Genomic DNA, 20,267 nt, shown 5'->3' with positions numbered 1-20,267 from the left:
AGGAAACCCACCTTGAAGTCTTCCATTGTAGCCATGGCTGTTTAAGTATTTAACAGCCACAAGATGGCGCCAGCGTTAAGTATAGAAGTAGTACCGGTCAAGATAACTCGTAGTACCCGGATGAGCGGTTGTTAGGCTCTGTGAAATACTTGATTCTGATTGGTCAATCGCGCATTCCAGCGGTATGTTATTCCCAAATAACACCCACTCATCCGGGTACTACTTCTATGCTTAACACTGGCGCTATCTACACACACACACATATATTAGCGTTTTAACTATGCACAACCTTTTAAACACAATTTAAATAAATATCAAAAAAGTATATTTTTTTATAATTGTTTATTGATCAAGCAGCACAGTAACAAACATGTTATTTCTTTGACTGTATAAAATGTACCAAAAATAACATTAGATAAATGCATCTAGCCTACCAAGAAAGAATAACAAATGCTCAGTCATTGCTGAACAAAGTTTACACACACCAGTAACCTTGGTCTTTGCAATATTGTAGAAATTAGATAAAATAAACATATGAAATAATGGCATTGGAGTAACAAATATTTTATCTTAATACACACATTTTCTTTAAACCATGATCTCAACAATTATTTTTATGCTGCTTTTGAAAACAACTATGAATAAAAACTATGACTATAAAGAAAAGATTTTTACATAAAAAGTGTTAGCAAGTCATACACTCACAAAACAGTAACCCTAGGATTTAATTCGTTGAGGCTAGTGTTTCGGTTTTAGCAGCTCTTCCAAAACATTGAGCTTATTTGTAACAAAGATAAATTTCTCTTTAGAAAGAACTTCTCTCACTTACCAGATCTTATTCCTGGATTTATTAGTGATTGTGCCAACAAAATATAAATCAATTAGTGCATTTCTCATTGCATGAACCTCTGCAAATTCTCCATTAACTCATTGTAAAGAGAGCTGGAATAGGTTTTTAATGTGATTTTAAAAGCCATTTTTGGACCCCTCAGTCAAAAGGTTAAATGAACGATCACATCAAAACAATTTATTCAACTATTTGACTATTATCTGTGTATATATTTGTGCTTTGCTGACTAGTAGTGATCAAAATAGGTAATAAAACAGCAGCCATTTCTGACCTTAAACAAATAGCAAGTCAAACTGTAAGGCCACAACGGAGCTGGGCTAGCAAAAGGCAGAAATGTCTCAAGAAGAGTCAACTTTAATGCTGTCATTAGGCAGTTGTGTAAGAGGCAACGCCACATAATTCTTATCAGTTTGTGGGTAAGTAAAAGCCAAAATCAAAAGATCCTGATAAACTTGCCATGAATTATTTTTATTCCTGCCCTTTCATGATGCCTGACTCAAGTCGCATGTGTCAAAACAAAAAATAGATTGCATTTCTCAAGAATGGGTAAATATACCACAAAAAAAAGAAAAGTCCAGGTCACATTTAACTAATAAAATAAAACTAAATAATAATAATAATGATGATAATAATATTAATAATTAAACCATTACAAAACTTTGATAATATTAAATTCTAAAATAATGTATACTACTTGAGAATTTATAAGTTTGGGTGAGAATTATTGTCATTGGAGTCAGACTACTGTACAGTAATTTTGTACTGTTAAAAAAATACTGAAATGCAATTTAGCATTAAAGGAAGTAAAACACGATGTATAAATAATTTACTGTAATGTGAAAAACTTAATATTTAAAAAGTAATGCAATTGTAATACAAGTGCTGTAAAATCAATTAATCTGCATCAAACAAACGTTTGATGGACATTTTTAGACACACACACTTTAAATGTTAGATGCGATTAACCGATTTGACAGCACAGAACCTCATACTGACAAGAATATTGGGCTTAATTGTTACAAAAAAATTAAGTCAGTGCAAATAATACTGATGGTTATAAATATGGATTTAATTTTCCTTAAGCAAAAAAACACTTAAAAAATAAAAGTGTATAATATATTTTTTCCTTTTGAATTTAGCGTGAAATATGACCTGAACATGTTCTTGATGAGTTGAACGAGATTCATCCCAAAAAGCTGGGTGTAAACAACTGCCCACTGTGATTTTAAACCAAATAATCCCTCATTGACTCCAGTATTTACGAGATATGTTAGAAATGCTCATTCAAAAATGATCAGTATAATCATCATCAGTAACCGTTTTTCAAGGTGCAATGATTAAATGATACCAAAAGTTGCTACACCAGTAAAATTCCTTTTGCTTGACCTCAAACAAGATTACTTAAGAAAAAAAAAAAAAAAAACGGATTCTGACAACACTGGAAGACTTATGTGCAATACCGATTTTTGCAGAACATAACGGCAGCAGGTAAACCAAACTGGGGATTTCTGGTTACGCATTATCATTACCCCTGCAATGAAAAAACAAACGTCTGAAATCAATACCGTGCTCTAATCTTGTAATTCAATTACGAAGAAAAAGTGCTTCAAATAGTCCATCATTGTTTAGGCTGTTTTTTTTAAGCCCAAGCTCTCAAATGCTGTGACTAAAGCACCTTTGGTTATAAGTCATGTGGAGTAATACTGTGTTAGTGACTCAAACAAGATCTATGATCCCCCGTGAAGATTTCTACCATCGTCAAGCTGAAAATGCATTCAACCGCAGCCTCAACTGGACGTGTCCTTCCTCTGAGCTTGAAGCATCTCGGTCACGCTCACAATATCTATCTCTGGGACCTAAGACAAAAAAGGTTTAGATTTAGATGACAAAAACACAGGGATGATCACATTCAATCAAAATATGCGAGTTGCAGCTGGTTGCAGCAGGTTGTGACATGCCTGGGTTTGTTTAAAGGCAAGTGGATAACCTAAACTTTCGATTCCAAAAACAAAGGTAACTTTCAGCAAACAAGTAAGTATCCATAGAAACGTTCTCTTGTGACGTTAAATTAATGACTAAAAAATTTAAGAAAATAATGCTGCTATTGATGGTATTTCTAATACAACGGCTGATAGAATGACAGCACATTTGACATTTCTCTCTTCTGATTCGCTCTCGAGATATTTTTTTCCATCTTTTGGAAAGTCGTGGAAATGCCATCACAGATTTTTTTTTTGAAGTTGCTATCAGAGCAAATTCAAAAAATTATCATGTCATCTCCCATTCACCGCTATAAAAGGTTACCCAACTATGACGACTTCCACTTCTGTGGAAAGGGTCCATTATATCTGGAATAATTGATTCTGATTGGCCAAGTTTACCTCAAGGTATTATATACACAGACACACTCACCCACTCAAAGGATTATTAGGAACACCATACTAATACAGTGTTTGACCCCCTTTCGCCTCCAGAACTGCCTTAATTCTACGTGGCATTGATTCAAGAAGGTGCTGAAAGCATTCTTTAGAAATGTTGGCCCATATTGATTGGATAGCATCTTGCAGTTGATGGAGATTTGAGGGATGCACATCCAGGGCACGAAGCTCCTGTTCCACCACATCCCAAAGATGCTCTATTGTGTTGAGATCTGGTGACTGTGGGGGCCATTTTAGTATAGTAAACTCATTGTCATGTTCAAGAAACCAATTTGAAATGATTCGAGCTTTGTGACATGGTGCATTATCCTGCTGGAAGTAGCCATCAGAGGATGGGTACATGTGGTCATAAAGGGATAAATATGGTCAGAAACAATGCTCAGGTAGGCCGTGGCATTTAAACAATGCTTAATTGGCACTAAGGGGCCTAAAGTGTGCCAAGAAAACATCCCCCACACCATTACACCACCACCACCAACCTGCACAGTGGTAACAAGGCATGATAAATCCATGTTCTCATTCTGTTTACACCAATAAACTATAAATCTACCATCTGAATGTCTGAACAGAAATCGAGACTCATCAGACCAGGCAACATTTTTCCAGTCTTCAACTGTTCAATTTTGGTGAGCTTGTGCAAATTGTAGCCTCTTTTTCCTATTTCTAGTGGAGATGAGTGGTACCCAGTGGGGTCTTCTGCTGTTGTAGCCCATCCGCCTCCAGGTTGTGTGTGTTGTGGCTTCACAAATGCTTTGCTGCATACCTCGGTTGTGACAAGTGGTTATTTCAGTCAAAGTTGCTCTTCTATCAGCTTGAATCAGTCGGCCCATTCTCCTCTGACCTCTAGCATCAACAAGGCATTTTCAGCCACAGGACTGCCGCATACTGGATGTTTTTCCCTTGTCACACCATTCTTTGTAAACCCTAGAAATGGTTGTGCGTGAAAATCCCAGTAACTGAGCAGATTGTGAAATACTCAGACCGGCCCGTCTGGCACCAACAACCATGCCACTCTCAAAATTGCTTTCCCATTCTGACATTCAATTTGGAGTTGAATCAGGACCACACCCCTAAATGCATTGAAGCAACTGCCATGTGATTGGTTGATTAGATAATTGCATTAATGAGAAATTGAACAGGTGTTCCTAATAATCCTTTAGGTGAGTGTGTGTGTTATAGAATCTGAAAATGTGAAACTGAAAGAGATCATACAAAATACATGTACAGGGTTTTTCCTACATTAAAATCGGCAAAACAAATTTGTCCCACTAAAGCCTTATTTGATGAATTATTGTGATTTATAAATTGATGTAGATTACTAATGCATGTGACAGGGCGCACGTTAACTGAGTGACAGAGAACGAGCAGAGAGCCCAGCCCGCACGTGCACTCTCTGTCTTCAAAACGATCACCATCTGAGCTCTCACTCGCACATATCAATCAAAATCAACAGAACTGACACAATGGTAAAAGGTCGGAAGACTGACTCCATGTTCTGTGTGGTGCGTTCGCACAATATTTTCCCTGAATAAGCCTACTGCTGGATGTGAATTGTGCTCAAAAAACACACTTCTTTTGACAGACGTTTTACGTCTGGGCAGTACAAAAAAAAAAAAAAAAAAAAAAAATGTGGACATCTTCATCCTGTTCTTAAGTTAAAAGTGCATGTCAGAGCACAAACCAAGTCATGAGGCCCAAGAAATTGTCTGTAGACCTCAGAGACAGGATTGCAAGAGGCACAAAAAGGAAGGGTACAAAAATTTCTGCAGCATTGAAGGTCCCAATGAGCTTAGTGGCCACCATCATCCGTAAATGGAAGAAGTTTGGAACCACCAGGACTCTTCCTAGAGTTAGCCACCCGCCCAAACAGCGATCAAGGGAGAAGGGCCTTAGTCAGGGAGGTGAACAAAAACCTGATGGTCACTCTGACAGAGCTCCAACTTTTGTCTGTGGAGAGAGGAGAACCTTCCAGAAGAACAACCATCTATGCAGCACTCATCTAATCGGGCCTGTACGGTAGAGGGGCCAGGCAGAAGCCACTCCTCAGTAAAAGGCACATGACAGCCCGTCTGAAGTTTGCTAAAAGGCAACAGAAGGACTCTCAGACCATGATTTCCATGGCACTTCTCGTAAAGAGTAGGGGTGTAACCCCCGTGTCCTGGCCAAATTCCCTCGATTGGCCCTTACCAATCATGGCCTCCTAATAATCCCCATCCACTGAATTGGCTCTATCACCCTCTCTCCTCTCCACCTATCGCTGGCATGTGGTGAGCGCACTGGCGCTGTTGTACTGTGGCTGCCATCACATCATCCCAGTGGATGCTGAACACTGGTGGTAGTTGAGGAGAGACCCCTGACATGAGTGTAAAGCGCTTTGGCGTGTACAGTAGTACATATGAAAGCGCTATATAAATGCTTCATTCATGAGAAACAAAATTCTCTGGTCCAATAAAACAAATTGAACTCTTTAGACCTGACGCTTGCCATTCAGGCCAAAGGAAACCAGGGACTGCTCATCACCTGGCCAATACCATCCCTATAGTGATGCATGGTGGTGGCAGCATCATACTGTGGGGATGTTTTTTTTAGTAGCAGGAACTGGGAGACTAGTCAGGATCGAGGAATAGATACATGCAGCAATGTACAGGGAAATCCTTAATGAAAACCTGATCCAGAGTGCGCTGGACCACAGACTGGTGCGAAGATTCGTCTTCAAACAGGACAATGACCCGAAGCACAAGGCCAAGATAATAAGTGGCTATCAGACAACTCTGTGAATGTCCTTGAGTGACCCCCTTTCCGGATGCACTGTACACATGCGTGTATCAGAGGCGTTTCTAGGATTTTTATTTTAGGGGGGCTCAGCCCCGAGTGAGGGTAGGTCTGTAGAAAAAAATGGTAACACTATTTAGTTTAGGGTCCAAATTGCGCTATTAACTAATAGCTTACAAACATGCATACCCAGAAGATATTGGCTGTTTATCATTACTTATAAAGCAAATATTAATACCTTACTGCATGGCCATACTGTACATGCATTAATCATACCCAATAATGTAAGCAGGTTTATAATAACCAAGATCCCAAATGTTAGGGGGTTCTAACATGGTCCCCCGAGAAAAAATTGATTTCTATGATCTACATATGAGCATTTTAAGATGTTCTGAAGGCCAAAAAATTTGATAACAATAGCTTGAAAACCATGCCACTGGGCAGTAGATTATTTGTCTCTCTTATGTCCACATCTCTCTTTTTCTCTGTTTTTCTCTTGCCCTGTCTTTTCATAACGCTGAGCTTCGACTGTTTTTTCCGTTTTCGTCAGTGAATAAAGTGAACATATGGTTTACATATTAACATACTGATATTTATTTGTTTCATGAATAATTTTCTTAGACACGTTAATTTACTGTTTATCAAAGTTAAGTTTATTAAAATCACAATATGAACATAGGCTACTAATCTTTTGCCCAATACAGGCTGAAAAAGCTGAGGTTTTTTTTTATTTACTGAATGTTACAAATATAATTATATTAATTTACAATATATACACATTCATTATTAAACTTATGCCTAATCTGATGAAAATGGCTTTGTTAATATTTTCTGTTCGTTATATTAGGCCAACATTATGAATCACATAGGCATATTTCCAGTTAAAAATGTCTAAAAAATTTGACACAACAAGTTTATTCATTTGCCTAAATATTTTTTTCTTTTGATTAACATTTCTGACTTAAAGCAGAAGCTGTCAAACATGAATGTTTAGTTTAGCTGCATTTATCTTACTTGACGTCGAGTTGCGCTGCTAAAATTTGCGCTCAGCCTCAGCAGTTTCTGTGTGACCATAAAGCCCGCCTACTCTGATTTGATTGGTTTTATCAAATATTTTGACATTGACGAACGGTGACAGACCAATGACGCTCAGATTTACACACACACACACACACACACACACACACACACACACACACACACACACACACACACACACACACACACACACACACACACCTCTGCTTCTGACGTGCGCTGAGCTCTGCTCAGAGCCGCTGCGGATTGGAGAGACAGACTAAAAAACGGGACGAAGCCCAAGCCTGCCGCCAGTTTCATATGTTTTAAAGGTTAATCACACATTTTTTAGGGGGGCTGAGGCATACGTTTCTAAAAAGGTCCCACGCCCATGGCGTGTATATTTAAACAAGGTAATGTTTATTTCATATTATAATATGGGACGGTAAGATTTTTATGTTTTAAAAAATAAGTCTCTTATGCTCACCAAGGCTGCATTTATTTGATCTAAAATGCAGTGAAAACTGAAATATTACAATTTAAAACAACCTAATAAGTTTTCTATTTTAATATATTTTAAAATGTAATTTATTCTTGTGATGCAAAGCTGCATTTTCATTTTCATTACTCCAGTCTCCAGTGTCACATGATCCTTCAGAAATCCTTCTAATATGATGATTTGCTGCTCAAAAACATTTCTGATTATTATCAATGTTGAAAACAGTTGTGTACTTATTTCAGGATTCTTTGTTGAATAGAAAGTTCAAAAGAACAGCATTTATCTGAAATAGAAAGCTATGCGTGTGAACATACAATTCTAGTGGCGGTGACTTCCCTGTCTTGCTCTAATGGATTACATCATCATTAATGTACTCATCTGTCTAGGAAGTTTTACACATAATCGTGTCTAAAATACATATGGGTTTCCAGGAAAAGTAGGAAGCATGGAGAAGCAAGTGATCTGATGTAATATGACACAATGGAAATAAAGTTGGTGCTGCAGAAACCATCCAATCAGATCAGATTCTGAAATGTTTCTGTTTGCCGATTACTAGTCAACCATTTTTCCTCCTGTTGGTCATGTAAAGATCACAAATAATTCAAATACACTAAATATAAAATGTACTAGACCTCCAGACTGAATTAAATGTCAGCAATCACAAAATAAACCCAGACAAGGTGATCAGAATATTTTATTAATTTGTGTATTTATAACACTTATTTTGATTTATGGGCCATTGGGCACCCTGATTTTAGCTATGAAAACCCACATCCGTTGACTATTACACAGAGCTAAAATATTATATGTGTGACAAAAGAAAGAAAAAGATATATAAGACTTACCAGAGCATGATCAAAGCTGAAGGTGCTAATGTAATACGCTGATATATCACTGTCTGCAAGAGGCTGAGAGATCTGTGCAACTATCCCACATTCATCTGCAAAAGGAGACAGAGAGAGTGCAATAACAGTCAATATTTGGGATAAATCAAACTTTCTGATTTTATCGATTCTTCTATCACTCAGCTAAATCAATTTTGCTATTGTCTGAAATAGTGATTGTATCAGAAAGCAAAACATTAAAGCAGCAAAACATTTATATACATAGGCATCCTAACTGAAACTTTCTATTCATCAAATAAACGTATGCATCAGTTTCCACACAAAAAGTGACTGATTTTGAATGCTTTACATTCTCAGCAACTATGTGTCATACAAAAAGTTGACTACTAGGCCCCATTTACACTGCAAGGTTCAAGTGGCCTGATTTTTCCCTCTCCTGTGGCACAGATCAGATATGACAAAAACGTGTAAGCAGAAAGAAAAAAAACAACAACGCATGAATTCGGATATCATTAGATCGAATTCAGGCCTCGCATGGTATTCTTCCTGAATTTGTTTCCTTTACTGAGATCACTGTAATGCATTGTGGGATTATTGAAGGTTACATGCTGACTTTAGATGTGAAAGCTTAAAGAAAGCTCACCGAAGCCGAGCGGCTGCCCTCCTATTCTCACCATCCTCCAGAGCTCACCAGAGGAGCTGGTGAAGAGAAGATCAGCTGGGAATCTGACAAACACACACACGTTTTTTTTTTTAAAGACTGAAATGTGCAACCAAAAAAGCTTTGAGGGCTCCCATTCATGACACTGTGAGGGTCTTACTGTCTCTGTGCTTCTGTGTCCATCACCAAGGAGACGTATCCATCAATCAGAGAGAACGAGAAGAACTTGATACATTCAATGTCCTGATCAACACTGGCGCCCTCTTTGGGACTGCAGAAGAAATGCATGAAAAAACTTTGTAAACAAAATAAGTTCTGTAAACATTATTTGATTTAAAGGGGGGGGGGGGGGGGGGTGAAATGCTGTTTCATGCATACTGAGCTTTTTACACTGTTAAAGACTTGGATTCCCATCCTAAACATAGACAAAGTTTCAAAAACTAATGTTGGACGTTTGATGGAGTATTTCTTTGTCAAAAATACTCCTTCCAGTTTCTCACAAGTTTTGGAGAGTTTTTTTCGAGTATGGCTCGGGTTGACGTTAATAGACCGGAAGGTCCTTGTATGGGCCGTATGGGCTCTTCTCCCGGTAGGGTGCGCGCGCGTGACTAGAGCGAGAGAGGAAATGCACGCCCATAAACACTCACTCAGCTGCAGATCCACTCGTCCATGAACACTTATGTCGGTTATAGTCTGCGCCGCGCTCCACTTTATTCCTATGGTTGACGTCGAGCGACTTCAACGCTTCAGCACAGCATTCCGGGAAGGCAGCACTGCATTTGAACCGATTTGAACGCAGAAATAACGGGAAGCTTCACAACATCGCTTCAGTCGCATCGCAAAGTGGATCTCCACACTCCAAAGAAGTGTGTTTTTGACGGAGCGGTCCCAGCGATAAAGGTTCGGTCCTGCTTTGGAAGCAGCCGGTGAGTAAAACTGCTTCAAATGTCTGTGCTGTTGGCTATCGTCGCGTGAGTAAACATCAGTAAACGACACGATCGCGTGCTTCGTCATTCAAATGCGCTAACGTTACTCTATTGTTGTTCTATGTATAACGTTACACTAGTCTGACGTGCAAAACCGTTTTGCTTGCTACTGCTAAGGTTTAGTCGCATACAATAGTCCATAAACCGAATCATGTCCTCATAAACTGAGTAAACACACACAAATGTTGACAGGCCACTAAATACAGTACATACCACAGAGACGGACGTCCTGCTGTTGCTGTTTCTCCTGTTCAATTTATTTCAGCCTCAGATTTGATTCTGGATCATTATCTGTATTAGCTGAGATAGCCATGGGTTTCTCCACGCTTGAGGACGTCACCGCTTTGTGCGCGATCGTCATTCTTTAGCTCCGCTCACACGATACGCCTCCAGCCGCTCTGTTTTTTCCGGAAAGACTCGGTACAGCCCATATTTCTTTTATAAATATCATAAAACTAAAGACTTTTCGGAGATATGAAGGATGCAATACTACTCTATAGGTACTCAAGATTGACTGAAACTGAGTGTTTCACCCCCCCTTTAATGCTTGTTATCGTTCAACATGCCTGAATTTTTTTTATTTAAATTAATTGTTTACTCCAGAATGGGATTTTTTTGTATAATTGTTGCTGAAATGTAACGATTACATATTTCACATGATTCAACTTATCCCTTGACATGAAACAGGCAAAAAATAAATAATTATATATTAAATTTAAATGAGATACTCTGAAGTTTACTTGGCAGAAATCAGAAAGGGGCACAACTAGTACACCTAATTATAATTCAAAGGATCGAGTAAAGAGGAATATAACCAATTCATTTGATATCTAAAAGGTTTTTATTTTTCTTCATTTAAATCAAATAAAATGCCAACAAAGAAAAAAGAACTAGGTGAGTTAGCTGACATGTTTTGCCTTGTGAAAGTTTAACATTTGCTGAGCTAATAAAATAGTAAAACTCAAATCATAAGGGTGAGTAATTAATGACATAAATTTTCTATTTAGAGGAACTATCCCTTTAAAAGTCCATCGATATCGGCGTCAGTTCATACTGCTATTCTTTATTTTTCCGATAAGCGGATGCGATGAGACCAGTTTTGGTTTGGTCATGAGACATTCAACATACAGTATACAGTATACCCCATTAACAACTTAAAGGTGCAGTATGTAGGATTGAAATGAGTACTGCAGTGCAAATTCAAAATATCTGAGCTCATGGTTTCCCCCGCCCCCTCCTCCTCACGTGGGTTGCCACCTTGAGGACACGCAACAGGAGAGAGCGTAAGTAAAGCCACTATAAGTTGATGAGTTGATTTATCCAGTTTAATATGCTCTCATTCATAGAGATTTATAGATGGTGCCGAGGCTTTTTAGGTCGGGTAGAATCTGCAATCTCTGACCCAGTTTGTTTGCCGGCTTCCATGGCTGCAATACGTTGTGTTTTCTGCCAACTGGCAACATGTGCTGTAGATTTACTATTGGGTAAACTGGCGGCGTGTGTTATCGCACAGGCCAAAACAAAAACACATTTCAAAGTAGAATAACTGGCTGTACCATTGTTTTTCTGAGAAACAAGTAGGTGAATTTAAAATGGTTCCTAAAAATCTGTAAGCATTTTATGGTATGGTTATGCTTTAGTAAAGTGAAAAATCTACATACAGCACCTTTAAAGTATGCAAGTTATACAAACAGGCAAGTTGTGTGATAAACTGCAGTAAGTTCAAGACACCTCTTGGTGGCAGTAAATACCAATTCATTTTGGCCTGCTATCGTTTGTGCCAATCAGGTGTAAAAGAAATACAAAATTCAAACTAGTCAAGACAGCATAAGTGCATGCCGTTTTTCATACCTGTTTGAATAAAACAGAACGTCTATGAGGGTGGTGGCGATTGCTGGCAGAGTATCCGGATCCAAACTCATCACACAAAAGTGATTCTCTGGAATCAGCACTGGATGAACTGTTGCATGTGGAACTGAACACACAAAAACAATAAGACTTTAAAATACTACCTTTTGGAATACTAACACTTATTTAAATGTACAAGCTGGTTTTGAATCAATGCGTCAAAGGAAAAAACTGGAAAAATAATGAATTATACAAAGAAAAGGGAGCAGTCACGTATTGATGACATCAGATATTCATTACAAAATAGTTTTAATAGATCGTCTTTTTATTCCAGGGAAGAAGTTTTAAAATACTAAAGCTCCAGTGTTTTCATAGTATAATGAAGACTCCTTAAATCAATTTCATATTTTAAAAAAAGTTGGTATAATAATTAGTTTACAGCAAGATGTGTGAATACACTACCATTCAAAAGCTTGGGGTCAGTATGATTTTAATTATTTTATTCAGCATTAATTAACATTCATTTGATCAAAACTGACAGATTTCAATTCAGATTTCAATTTTTCAAAGAATACTGAAACAGGGTATATGCAGGAATCCTGAAGTTAATTTCAATACCTTTTTAAGACTTTTTAAAGACCTTCTCAAAATATTTTAAGACCTCATCGCACCAAGTTCTAATCGGCAACAAACCTTTAATAAACAGCTGTAGTCGAATGTAGACTTAAAATCTCTATCGTAGGCCAGTTTTGTATCGTTTATATTGCATATCTGTTTCGCGACGTATGGAGGGCGACACATCACCTAAACTAGGGACGCACCGAAATCAAAATTCTTGGCTGAAACCAAAAAAGAAGAAACCAAAGCCGAAAACCGAAAGAAAATAAAATTCAAACTAAAATGTTTAACTCGACCTCACTCATGTGTACATTAAATAATAATGTTTATGCCAACTGGCCTGCAAAAAGGATTGAATAAAGTAATCAAATGTAAAACAACTGCATATTTAACTGTTTAAATGAAAGATTAATCCTTATTAAACTTACAAAAGCTATTCAATCAAGAGCATTGATTAATGTCAAACTAAATATAAGGACATCACTCAGGCAGCAGTAAAGGCTACTGCGCCTTTAAGACCTGAGGCAGGGATATGCTCGTCTTTCTCTTAAGGCATATTCAGACTATGTCTGCTTGGATACTCATCAAGATGGACATGTTGACATACTTCTTGTGTGAGTTTGTCCGTTTAAGAGCAAGACTTGAAAGAGAACTCAATATTTGCGCGCTGTGAGACGAGCGCGCTCTCTCGGATGATGCACAACGTCAGATCTTCTATCAGCGCGCGCGAGTCTCACAGCGCGTCTTCACGCGAGTGATGACGGAGAAAACGACTGGTCATATGCGCACATACGGCAGCACTCACACATGCATTGAACAAAGTTTACGAAGAGGTGAAACAGCTCGGTAGGTGAAGCGAGTTTACCCGCCACAACTCTAAATCAGCCGCATTTGGCTGATGGCGGCGCTAATTTCCATCCGTGGCGCGCGCGCTCCGAGGCGATCTCAGACTGAGCGCCCCGTTGTTTTTTAATACTTTTGGGGATGAAAATAAATATATTCATAAAAACTTTTTGGAGTCAAACTCTTTTGACAAAGCTTGAACAAAATACTTTCAAAATTTAAGACTTTATAAAGCCGTGATAAGACTTTTTAATACTTTATAAGGGTCTTAATTTTCCCAAAATTGATTTATCACCTTTTAAGACTTTTCAAGACCCCGCGGATACCCTGAGAAAATGTATTGTTGTCTTCACAAAAATATTAGGCAGCACGACTGGTTTCAACATTGATAATGATAATAAATGTTTCTTGAGCAGCAAATCAGCATATTAGAATAATGTATGAAGGATCACGTGACACCAGAAATTGCTAAAAAGTTCAGCTTTGCCATTATATTTTACATTTAAAAATATATTTAAATAGCCCTTTTAAATTGAGCTAATATTACACAATAATCCCGTTTTTACTGTATTTTCGATCAAATAAGCAGTCTTGTCAGGCATAAGAGACTTCTTTAATCATACCAACCCCAAACTTTAAACATTAGTGTATGTCTTTCCTTTATCTGCCGTCTCACCCTCTCTTCCGTTTCGCTGAAGCCCGTTGCAGGTGTCCTGACTGTGGACTGGCACTGACTCTCCTGCCTCTTCTCTGAAAATATTAAACTCCTCCACTAGAGTCTCCACCACCACCGACAGGTCCTTCTCTCGCACCTACAACACAAACATCCCTTTCAGTAAGTTCATAACATACATTTTATATGAAACACCAAACAGCACTCCCTGAGGTTGCCATCTTTATTTTGTAATTCATTTTTGTATTATTATTGCATTTTAGCATGTTAACACTTGTCAAAAAAAAGAAAAGGACCTGCAACTCTGGACGTAACTTTTCAGATTTTGATTAAAGATTACATAGGCAAACATTTTTGGCAAACTTTTTTCTGTGTATTAACTTGCATGGATTAATTGTTCACCCTAAGACCTGTAATACATGCAAACAAAGTAAATAAGATCGATTTTGATTCCATGAGGACTTTAACCGTTATGAAGTTTATGTATTTCTTGTTGTTGTAGCACCCCCTGTGGGTGACTATTTGGAAGAATAGTTAAGGTTGGAAAAGGATTCTTAAAATTGACTCTAGCCCATAAACCTCCAGAGATCAAAACATAACGCAGAAACACCAATCAACATTACACAACTTTCATTACACATCTACCAACTTATTAAAAACAAAAGGGGGTCATAAAATTGTAAAACATTTACAACGAGCAGGTGTTTGATGTTAAAACATGTTTCCTTAATACTTCATTTATTAACACTCTTCTGTGTCTCTGGGTTCAACCAAATGTCCACCAGCTCCAGGTCTTTGCTCAGTGTTTCTTTTTTTTTTTTTTTTTTTTTGCTTCGTTAAAAAGAAAATAACATTCACAGCACAAAGCTTTTTTTTTTTTTTTTTTTACCCAAAAACAAATAAACAACCATTACATGCAAATATTAATAAAATAATATTACTGCATTCCTATCATGTCATAATTACCATAAATATCAGTTGTTTCCATATATATGGATGAACTCGTAATTACAAGTTGGAAAGTTTATAAAAGCTCCAACCTCTACTTGAGCATTGTGACAAAGACAAGTGAAAATGGCAGCAAATTCAACAGTTATGCCCTGTTTACACCTGGTATTAAGATGACGAGGGAGACATATTCCTGTTGACACCTGGTGTTTTAATCTGTCTCTTTTGTCCACTTTCAACCACTTCTGTCCTGATTTCTTTGAGGGGAGGGTCTATGGGCAGGTAAATGTGTGTTTTTCAGATCTTTTGACCTAAAGGTGCACTATGCAGCTTTCGTCCACTGGAGGGCGCCTATGCAAAACAAATGCGTAGTTTGATGACACAAAGTGTGAGCGCAGCATCTTGGGAGATGTGGTCTTCTCATCACAGCCGGTGGAAAATAGGACTCGGGCAGAAATCACGTTCATGCATGCGGTTATTAACGTTACTGTAGTCTAAAGCAGAGCAGGACCGAGTGTTATGGACCTGAGCACAGCTGCTGGAGCGATTGTTAAACAAATACCCACCTCGCGAATACCGGGACTTTTATTATGACGGGACGGGACTCTTTCGCCGGGCGCCTACACAGATCCGCTCTTCCGGTTATGATTTTTAGGTTATGTAGCTCTATTTATCATATTAGATACATTTAAGTGTGTTTAAAACGATGTTATGACTTTACTCCGTGCGTTCACTTGTTCACACTGCTAAGAGTAAAGCGCTCCAGCCAAATAAAAGCCGAAACCGAGGGTAGCGGAGATATGACGCAATTGACAGGCGACTCCCTCAAATGCAATGCTGAAACGTCCCTGTCCTTAGTTAAAATAGCAATTTTCTCACAATTTACAAATAGTTGGAAACATCTGGGATATTGTAGGTACTCAACTGAACAAAATATATAACACCGGCCTAGTGGTTTTTGGATATTTTACTGCAAAAATACTACATAGTGCACCTTATTGGATGAAAAGAGCTCACGCAATTTACATATGATCGTGACCGGAGATGACTGAAAAACAGCTTTTGTTTCTGCTCTGACAGCTGCAAGACAACGCTAAGCACTGTGAGTGTGTTAGAAATCAGCAATGGTGAGAGAAAATTGTGTTTGGTAAATGTTTCATCTTTAAATGAAAATTGGGTCTCCAGTCGACAAAGTTTAATCCCTGTCTGGCAGGAGCGCTTCCCATAAAGTTTATGGTCAGTAGACGGAGAATAGGATGTGTTTTTGTGTCTGTACGACCACATGAGCGTTTACACTACGGTCAAAAAAAGTGTTGTGTAATTACACCACTTCATTTTCATTTTCTACTACCTCTAGAAAACATTTTCACCTGTATTATTTAGCATAGCGTAGTATTCACCACTAAATGCATCTTAATAAAAACAGCATCAAATATTATGGATAGTCACTGACACAATCCTTCCAGCATTTGGCAAAGTTTAAACCCATCCAATTATTTCTAGGAAAGTTGTTGACAGGCTTAAATAAGAGAAGTGTGTGTCATTAGCTATGTTTCCAACCAAAATACCGACTGTGACTTACACAAAATTGGAATTTGCATAAAAATAGGTGGATGCAAACAGCCAATGCTCTCAAAGACACAACACACTCGCTTACCAGAATAAAGTCCGTCTGATACGTAGACAGCATGAAAACAGACACGTGCTGCTCGGCCAATGGAGCGATAACAGACTTGGCGATTTTGGTGACGCCCACGGCCTGTGAGCTACTGGAGGCGTTGCCATTGGAGACGACATTGAGCGGGAGCCAAGTTGAGCCCTCCACCTGTAAGTGCTCGGACGGCTGTAGCTCTGGAGGAAGAAGAAGAGGACATACACAAGACCATATCAATCAAATATACCCGTTTAAAATGACAGGGTTATGTTCATTTCCTTTACAACCCAAACACATTTTACAACATATTTATAGAGAAACACCATATTTTTAGTTGAGAACTTTATTGAGAAGCTCATTCTGCAACGAATGATACCTCAGTGACAAATTTAATACGTTTATTCAGCAAGGAGGGATCCTTTAAATTGATCAAACGAACTAGCAAGACATTTAAAATTAATCAAATTATTATTTAAAATAAATGTTTTTTAAACTTTATATACATCAAATAACATTTTCCACATTTTAACTTAATAAGAAGCATTTCTGGAGCAGCAAATTTGCACATTCAAATTATTTCTGAAGGATCATGTTTTATTCCTGTGAAGGTAAATTATATTTTAAAGTAAATTCAAATAGAAATGTTTTACAATATTTTTTGATCAAACAAATGCAGTCTTGGTGAACAAAAGACTATAATAAAATAAAAAGATCTTACTGACCCCAAACTTTTAAACAGTAGTGCACCTTGGGATCTTTTTGGACCTTAACCAACATGCAAAACCCTAGCATACTCTAGCATCATGGCAAACCACACACACATTTTCTTCAGATAACGTACAAATATATAGTTGCATTACCTTATATAATGAAACTAGTCTAATGAAATTAGCATCAGTTTAACCACAGAGCACAACAGGAAGTTCTCTCAAATCAAATGCTGATTCTGTTAACACCAACCAATTATTCACAGAATTACATCAGGAAGTTGCAAATGTCTTCATGGGCGGGCGTGTCACTTTGGCTGTGCAAGAGATCAGAAATGAACAGGGTCAATTATATAACCCATTAACATCTTGCAGAGAATTATATGTTTTGGACATGCACACTATTTAAAGTGTCAGAAAACACCTTGTTCTCATAGCAAGCACCTGCGAACAAACTTTGTTCCTACATACTCGGTTTTGCCTTCCTGTAAAAGTTTTTGCTCTAGAGTCGTGGGGGTTTGTCAGCACGGAGGAAACAGCTGTTTGGATCAGAGGCAAAGGACAGGGTTACAGAGGGGCTCAACAATAACAGCCAAGAAATGTACTGTTCCACCTGTCCGCTGATCAATGCTCCAGAGTCAATAGAGCTCATTTGAGAGCTTGAGGATCAATAAAAGGATAGATTGGGCCAGTAGTTCAGATTTGCATTTGCCCTGCAAGTCAACAAAAATAAAATGAAAATAAATAAATAAACAATTATCTCTTCATCACGGCACCCGTTAGTGGGTGGGATACATTAGGCAGCAAGTGAAAAAAAATGTCCTCCAAGTTGAAGTGTTAGAAATAGGAAAAAATTGGCAAGAATAAGGATTTGAGCGAGTTTCACAAGGTTCTAATTGTGATGACTAGACGACTGGGTCAGAGCATCTCCAAAACTACAGCTCTTGTGGGGTGTTCCCGGTCTGCAGTGGTCAGTATCTCTCAAAAGTGCTCAAAGGAAGGAACAGTGGTGAACCGGCGACAGGGTCATGGGCGGCCAAGGCTCATTAATGCACGTGGGGAACGAAGGCTGGCCGTAGTTCAAATCGCTCAAGAAGTTAATGCTGGTTCTGATAGAAAGATGTCAGAACACACAGTATTCTGCCACAAAGCAAAAATGATTCAGGAATGGTTTGAGGAGCACAACAACCAGTTTGAGTTGTTGAATTGGCCTCCAAATTCCCCAGATCTCAATCCAATGGAGCATCTGTGGGATGTGCTGAACAAACAAGTCCGATCCATGGAGGCCCCATCTCGCAACTTAGAGGACTTAAAGGATCTTCTGCTAACATCTTGGTGCCACATCACACCTCCAGGGGTCTAGTAGAGTCTATGCCTTGGCGGGTCAGGGCCGTTTTGGCAGCAAAAGAGGGGCCAACACAATATGAGGGAGGTAGTCATAATATTATGCCTGATTGGTGTGTATGTATAGATTTTTAAATGACTGCTTAGTTGGTGGAAATAGAGAAGATTTTAATCTTATTTAAAAGTCAAGAAAATTTTAAAGGGGTGATGAACTGAGAAATCAACTTTCACTTGAGCTTTTGATATATAAAAGGTCATGGTAATATAAGAATATCCTGTAAGTTTCAGAGCTGTAAACTTTCTTGTTAGTCAAAGAAAATCTTTTATAGACACCAGGCTCAGAAAATGATTGTGTGCTTAATCTATACGTTATCACACAACGAAACACCGCCTCTACAGAATATTAAGCACGTGTAATTCAGTAGCCCCGATCACCGACTCATTGGATCACGCTAGCCAGCAGCAATAAACATGTGGAAGAAGACAGCAAGATATTGTGGAAGAACACAGTCGCTGCATAAGCTTCCTTTATATCATAATATTAGGAATGTGTGATGCTTCATTTTTTTTCCCAAACTCACGTGGGGAAGACCGTTTGTGTGTTTGCTTCATTTTACCGCGGAATCTTTTGTAAACGAGTCTCAAGTGCTGGACTTGCAGACACAATATTGTGCCTTCTATATTATATCCGACTAGCCTAGATATCTAGACGTACCCTAGCGGCAGCAAATCTAACCTGCCACGAGTGTCGTCTAGCAACTCTCAATACACTTCTGAGCTGTAAACGCCAAACTCTGGACGGGCGAATCACATCGTGTATAGAGTCGGTGGGCGGGGCTTAACATAATGACGGCCGAGTTGCGCTTGCGTGCTTCTAGTCAACACAGAAACTGGGGAACGGCGGTCTTTCGAATCGGCTTTGACCGCGACTCTGGAAGACTTGGAGTTAAGCTTTTCTCTAAAAATAATATGAACGGCACTGAAGTCATTCTTAAGAAGGGAAGATGTGTTCGGTGTTTTGCCGACCGGATACAGCGAAAGTTTAATCTGTCAGCGAGCTCTGCTTCACCTTCGTTGCTCTGGTTGGTGTAGCGCTATCCTATCGCGTGCAGAGGGAGTTTGAACGACAACCGTTTATCCCGCCCCTCGGATTGAGCCCTGTCAATGCTGAGTCTCTGGCTTGTCAGGCTAAGATCCGACAGGAATGGTACAATAAACTTATGTAAGTAAAATGTCTTTTTTATAAGTAATAGTAGTCCCGAGGCTATGCGTTTTTCAGACAGGCTACCAAAACGTAAGCCGTCGGCAGAAATAATATTATTTTCTTGATCCGGTTTGCTCTTATATTGACCAATCAGCGGGGCATGTAATACAGAAATTATATTCCAATCAATTGTGGGTCGATGAGAAATAAATCACTGTGTTTGTTTGATAAAGACGTTTACGAGCCCTGTGGTCGAGAGAATCATTCTGGTTGCTGCTTCTCCCTCAATCTCTCCTCTCCCTCATGTGAATTGACAGGGAAGCTAAAGCTCATTAAATATGCAAATCTTATCCAATCCTA

General features: G+C 38.5%; 1 protein-coding gene across 2 annotated transcripts in view; it reads right to left on the bottom strand.

The window, feature by feature from the left end:
* Positions 1-325: 325 nt before the first annotated feature.
* The window catches only part of castor1 (cytosolic arginine sensor for mTORC1 subunit 1), a 28,789-nt gene continuing 8,847 nt past the window's right edge, over positions 326-20,267 (bottom strand). For both annotated transcript variants that reach the window (XM_067439501.1, XM_067439502.1), the window contains exons 3-9: positions 16,656-16,849; positions 14,054-14,189; positions 11,920-12,043; positions 9,243-9,353; positions 9,065-9,147; positions 8,422-8,516; positions 326-2,706 (exon numbers count right to left, since the gene is read on the bottom strand). In XM_067439501.1, the coding sequence (XP_067295602.1) occupies positions 2,638-2,706; positions 8,422-8,516; positions 9,065-9,147; positions 9,243-9,353; positions 11,920-12,043; positions 14,054-14,189; positions 16,656-16,849 (812 nt within the window). In that variant the 3' untranslated portion in view covers positions 326-2,637. The remainder of the gene's footprint in view (positions 2,707-8,421; positions 8,517-9,064; positions 9,148-9,242; positions 9,354-11,919; positions 12,044-14,053; positions 14,190-16,655; positions 16,850-20,267) is intronic.

Source organism: Pseudorasbora parva, chromosome 3 (assembly GCF_024679245.1).
Source record: "Pseudorasbora parva isolate DD20220531a chromosome 3, ASM2467924v1, whole genome shotgun sequence".
Taxonomy (NCBI): Eukaryota; Metazoa; Chordata; class Actinopteri; order Cypriniformes; family Gobionidae; genus Pseudorasbora; species Pseudorasbora parva.
The sequence above is the reverse complement of the archived record's forward strand: the minus strand, read 5'-3'. Positions and strand labels throughout refer to the sequence as shown.